A 5716-nucleotide genomic window follows, 5' to 3' on the forward strand; every position below is an offset into this window, starting at 1 on the left:
TATATCATGAGCTGTGCTCAAAATACTACTGGACAGAACTTTGGGCATTGGCGTATTCGAGGACACTTTATGTTGTGCCCGACATGTGTTCTTGGAATGTACCGGATCACATCAAGGAGCTGAAGATCATACCTCCGGATTGCATCACCTGGAAGAGGATACAAAGAGTTAAAAGGCATTCTTCTTGTGGAAAAATGCGTAAAAGGACCCAGAACAAAAGGTGGGCAAGGCAAAACTTTTGTTTTAATTGGTTGTTATTTGGAAATGGTGGTCCTCCCCCTGCATGAAGTTGTTTGTTTGTCTTGTGTTTGTTTCTGACAACTGCGTAAAACTTGGCTATTATACCTCTCTTATTTGTTTTTAAATGACATTAGTATTATCTAATATCTAAACTCGGTTATCATAGTTTTACATTTGAGTTCTCAACAATAACTTATCGTCCAAAAAACTGTGATAATTGTAATTGAAAAATTAAGAAATGTATATATGCATTATAAAACCTTACCACTCCAATCACACTTTTGTCATGAATAACTACATAGAAATGAGATGTTCGAGTTATATGTATTTGCAAATTATTATTGTATACAACAATATAAGTACCATTTTAGAAAACAATATTGGAGAGTAAAGCTAAAATATCTGATTATACTGATTAGTAAAATTAAATAAATTACAAACCAACAAAAGTATAAGTATGACCAAACTTCGTATAACTAGTATCTTTTGTATAACTAAGAACAAATCGAGTGGAGGGAAATGAAAATTGTTTTCCTGCTTAAACACTTAAAACATTTGTTTCTTTTTATTTTTCCTAAATCGAAATCACTGTCTCCCCAATCCCAACCGGAACATCTCACTTTTTCTTATCTATCTGTCTCTCTTGGAATTCCCTCTCTAACAAAAGAATCCAGCTTTCTCTTGTTTTCGCTGGATCATGACGCATCCAGACGAGGAGTACCATGACATGAAGGAAGCGAAAAGAGAAAACGATATGCGTGGGTACATCAACGACGCCCATCACGGGATTCTGACCAGATGTTTCTGTGGAGAAAGAATCGTCAACAAGTTTTCTCCGGCTATAAAGTTTCCCGGTGACTTTGATACTCTACCTAGAAGGAGGTACTTCACTTGCGCCAAGTTTGAGGTACATTTCATCTAATTAGGGTTTTGATTTTATTTGTATGAATATGAGTGATGATTCTTTGATTGGTTTCGGTTATTAGCTAGTGTTTCAATTTGCTTTCCATATGCAGAATGATGGATTCCACTTCCGTCATTCATGGGTATTCGCCATGGAGGAAGATGTTAAGGGCTTGCTGAGTCGTGTGGATGAGATGTATGCACAGATTGACAAGCTCAAGGACCAGCTTAAGCGTGTTACCCATCCATGATAATGTTGTTCCATGTCTGCTCTGGTTCCGTCTGGTTCCTTGTTTGTTTGTCTTCTTTTTGTTCCTTGTTTGTTTAAAACTTTCCCTTGCTGGTTCCTTGTTTAAGACCTGTATTAAGACCTAATCTAATATCTATTATGTGTTAATCCTGTTGTTAACTCTTCCATGATCTATTATGAAATTCAAATTGCAACATCATGAATTTGAAATTCTAACGTCCTCAAACGATCCCGAAATTGTAACATCCACAAAACAACTTCCTAAATATCCAGAAAAAGCATAGAGTTAAAAATACTTCTACAAGCCGAAACAACAAAACAAGTTCCTTATTTTTCTTTTCTTCACTTCCTCTTCCCCTTCTCCTTCTTAGATTCCTTCACAGCGGACTCAAGCGCGCCCAACCTTTCCTCAAATTTTTCTTGCGTCTTCACCACTGCCTCTAGCTGATCTCCAATAGTTTCCAGTTTTTGGATCACATCCTCAAACAACTTCTTCTGCTCTGCCACTTCTTCCTCTCGACCAATGTCTTCAAGGACTGCCTCTTCTGCATTTACCTTTCGCGCCTCAGTGTCTTCTTCATATATGCCTTGAAAAAAGCTGGATATCCTTCACTGATACGCTTTTCCCAGCTCTCTACAGCAAGATCAGACACATCAACGTCATCCTATGGTTCTGTGAGATCGGCCAAAAGAGCCTTTTCTTCATTATTTCTGGTAGGCAGGATGCTGTGAATATCTTGTGACTAATATAAAAAAATGACCGTTATTCCAGTTTACCTCAAACAGTTTTACCAAATCATCCCAGTTTTATTCATCTTTCCGTAGTTTTCCTCAAACAGTTTTACCAAATTATCCCAGTTTCACTAATTTTTCTTAAATTCCCAATTATGAATGAAATTTGTAGGAGGAAACACTTACCTTAACACTATCCAGTTCCCGATTAACACTGGCAAGAGGATTCCCTTTCATTTCAGTTTTTTTGAACGTTGACTGGCACATCCTCGAACACTCTTCATCAAGTTCTTCAACTGGTTGTCTAAACCTCATTCCCAACTTAGGAATTGCCTCGAAAGCGAAAAGCTACACAAACAACATTTTTAAAGAGTTAACAATACAATAAATAACCTGACAATGTCATAATGTTCTATTTCTTACCTCTAGTGGAATACAAAAACCTGAAAGTGGCCATATATAGCGTCTTCTCTTTCACCAATCCTCCAAAATAATCCATTGTGTGCGAGATCTCTTTGACCATATAATCAAAGGAGTATCTCTCCTATGGAAACGTCTTGCAGAAGTCAAGATCATCCACATCTCTTTGAAAAAAGTCCAATACATCAGTGGCTCCTGGCCCAACTTTCGTTTGCGCACAAATAACACTTCCTAAAAAGAATAGAACCATCATCTTCAGCCTATCTCTATGGGGTCCCATTGCCACCAGCTTTGCTTTCACATCCTCCAACCTTATTGGTTCTCCCTCCTTGAAAATGACGCTTTACAAATTTCCTATCACCAAACTGCATGTATCCGAGAGGATAGTTGCGGCAGTTTAGGCATGATATCAATGTGTGTTCCCTCAGCCCATAACGGATAGGAACACCATTTACAATGAACCACACTTCTCTTCTCCTCACGACATCGGCAGTACGCAGTAACAACATCCACATTTCCTGAACCTTGTGGTTTGAGCTCTTCTTCTTTGCATTTGCGTCCAGTTTCATATGGAACAAGTGACGGAACTGTGGATGCTCCTCAAACCACCTCTTCTCCGCATTGCTTGGCTCCGGTTTCAGAGTCTTAAACGTCTGAATAACGTCTACTATCAAACACCTTGTCTCTAGCTTTATCTGTTTCTTGTACTCCGTATGATAGAAGAACATCCTACTTGGTTTGATTGCCTTGGTGGGCTCAAACTCCTGCAAGTTACATTTAGTCCTCCGTTAGTTATACAAGTAATCCAAATAGTTTACCAATTTAATATAGTATTCACTCGCATACCTACCTATTACTAATTTTATCAATTTTCTCAATGTTTCACAAAGTTATACTAATATTACGTATAGTTATACCATAATTCCTAGTTATACACATCTTTCTTTCCTTCACCAAAACATTACCAATTAAAACAAAACTACGATTCAAAATCCTAAATTGTTACCTCGTCGTTGTCGTCGTCCTCCTTCCCCTCCTCGGCCACATCCTTATCACCTTCTACTACACCTTCCAATTCCTTATCCTCTGGGACATCAGCGGATCCGACTTCATCCTCACCGTCATTCTCCTCTCCATAGGCAACCGGCTCACTCAATTTCAGAACCACCCGCCTCTTCTTCAGTTTCTTCATCAGATCCCGCATGCTCACTTGGAAGTTCCTGCTCGCTTGCGTCTTCTTCCTCCTCCTCTTTCGATGGTGATGCTCCACTAGATGAAATTGGAGAACATTTGCTCGGTTGAGACCCTTCTTTACCAACAGCTGCCGCAGCTTCCGCGAGTACATTTATCGGTTCCGACAGAACCCCATCTGTCACTGTCGTTGGCTCCTCTGACGTCTCCGTCTTCTTTTTCTTCTTTCGATTCTTCTTCTCCGCTTCGTTCGTCTGAACAATCGTCGGATTCTCCTTCCTCTTACCCCGTCTTGTTTCAACCATCTCGATTCACCTCTCTCTCGATGATTCTCTTTTCCAACTAAGAGAGGATTTTGGGAGAAATCGATTTGCCTTTGTGCAAATGGAATATAAAATCAGGGTTCTTTACTCAATTTAATTTGGGAATTTAGATTAACGGGGATGGAATCGGTCTGTTTTTCGAATTCCGTCTGGTTTCCTTCGGTTTAAAAATAACTAACAGTTTTTGTTTGGTTTGGGTCACAGTACGAATTATGTCTAATTGGAACCGGAAAGAACTAGGTTATACTCGTAAATATCTCAATTCCTAAGGTCTTGTGGTCTTTTTAACTTACTTTTCCACTTAAACAATATTATTTTCATTCCATGTGTTATAACATGTCTTTGCTGGATTGATTCATGAGATCCAGGGGCAGGCAAGCACTTGTTCCGTTGAACTGATATCCAGCAAATAAAATAAAACTGAAGCGTGCAATTGCATATTCCAGATCTAATCTGCTATAGAAACTAGAAAAGCCGACCTTGTTGCCCCTCCTCTTACTTCTCAGCTTATGCTGGATCTCTTAAGTAGAGGCGATCTTCTTCAGAAAGATATGTACTGTAAAGTGGTCTCTTCGTCCTTTATATTTTGCTTTATGATTTTTTCAGTTTCAATTTCGATTTCCCCTTTTGTGTTTTGGAGGGTTTTCTTACGTGGTGGGGTTTTGTCTCTCTTTTCATTTGTTTAGTAACCAATCGATCAAAGGCTTCTTGGGATGTCAGGTGAATAGTTTTTTTTTTTTTAATAATTATGGCTCATATCAAAATGTTTAATGATTTGATCGGTACGTAGTATTTTCATGTGGGTTTTGTTTGTCTTTGGGGTTTGAATCGAATTGCTGGAAAAAGTTTCAACCTTTGTTCTGATATGAAACCCTAACTTATTATCAATAATGTGAAGGAAGGTAGTGTTGAGTGGAAATGAGATGAGCTATATGGGCTTTGTATTATTATTATTTTTGTGATTCTCGCCTGTTTAATGATTTGATATGTGTGTTTTGTATGGTTAAAAGCTATTTTTATCGTTTTTATTTCTGTTAAGAAAGGTTATGTTGGATATATAGGAGTTTAGATGCTTCACTGTTTCTAAATGATTTTCCTACACTTCATTTTTGTGGAATAAGGTGTGCTTTAATGAAATTAGCTCCAAGGTAGCTTAGTTATTGCAGTATGGCTGGGTATCGTATGGTTATGATTGTGAATCAGGTTTTAGTAGGATCTGTTTGTGTTATTAGGCTTTGGTGTGAACATGAATGTACTGAAACTGAGGATGGCTATTTTTAAGTGCAGAAATAGACCATGACAACCAAAGCCCACCCGAAGGTCCCGAGCTGTGTGTTAACTGTTGGGCCTAATTATTAAGCCTAATGACTCAAATAATATATGGAAAAATGTGAAAATAAAATGGGCCTATGGGTTCTTACAAAAAGCCTTGTTGGCTTTAATGAAATGAAGTTAACAACATCCCACATTGGTTGGGAGAGTTGATTTTGAGGAGTATATATATGTCTTCATGACATGAGAGGTTAAACAGCTCAGAGGAAGAGAGAGCTCCCCACGCGCGCGCCGCCGCCGCCGTCTGGCCGACTCGGCTTGGGCTTGGTCTTGGTCTTGGTCTTGGTCTTGGTCTTGGTGGAGGGCCTCCGGCCCGATAAGAATA

The 5716-nt window shown here is 38.8% G+C and overlaps 1 protein-coding gene across 4 annotated transcripts; it reads right to left on the minus strand.

The window, feature by feature from the left end:
• Positions 1-1563: 1563 nt before the first annotated feature.
• LOC106294416 lies at positions 1564-4149 on the minus strand. Of its 4 annotated transcripts, none has more exons than XM_013729970.1 (4): positions 3552-4149; positions 2549-3309; positions 2312-2473; positions 1564-2027 (listed from the first exon to the last, which is right to left on the minus strand). In XM_013729970.1, exons 1-2 carry the CDS (start codon positions 3888-3890, stop codon positions 2812-2814), a joined length of 837 nt encoding a protein of 278 aa, XP_013585424.1. In that variant the 5' UTR covers positions 3891-4149; the 3' UTR covers positions 1564-2027; positions 2312-2473; positions 2549-2811. The 4 variants fall into 4 exon arrangements, with proteins under 4 accessions (XP_013585424.1, XP_013585425.1, XP_013585422.1 ...); XM_013729971.1 differs by having other exon boundaries at positions 1564-2066; XM_013729968.1 differs by having other exon boundaries at positions 1564-2136.
• Between the last annotated feature and the right edge of the window lie 1567 nt (positions 4150-5716).

The sequence above is a fragment of the Brassica oleracea genome, chromosome C5 (genome assembly GCF_000695525.1).
Source record: "Brassica oleracea var. oleracea cultivar TO1000 chromosome C5, BOL, whole genome shotgun sequence".
Taxonomy (NCBI): Eukaryota; Viridiplantae; Streptophyta; class Magnoliopsida; order Brassicales; family Brassicaceae; genus Brassica; species Brassica oleracea.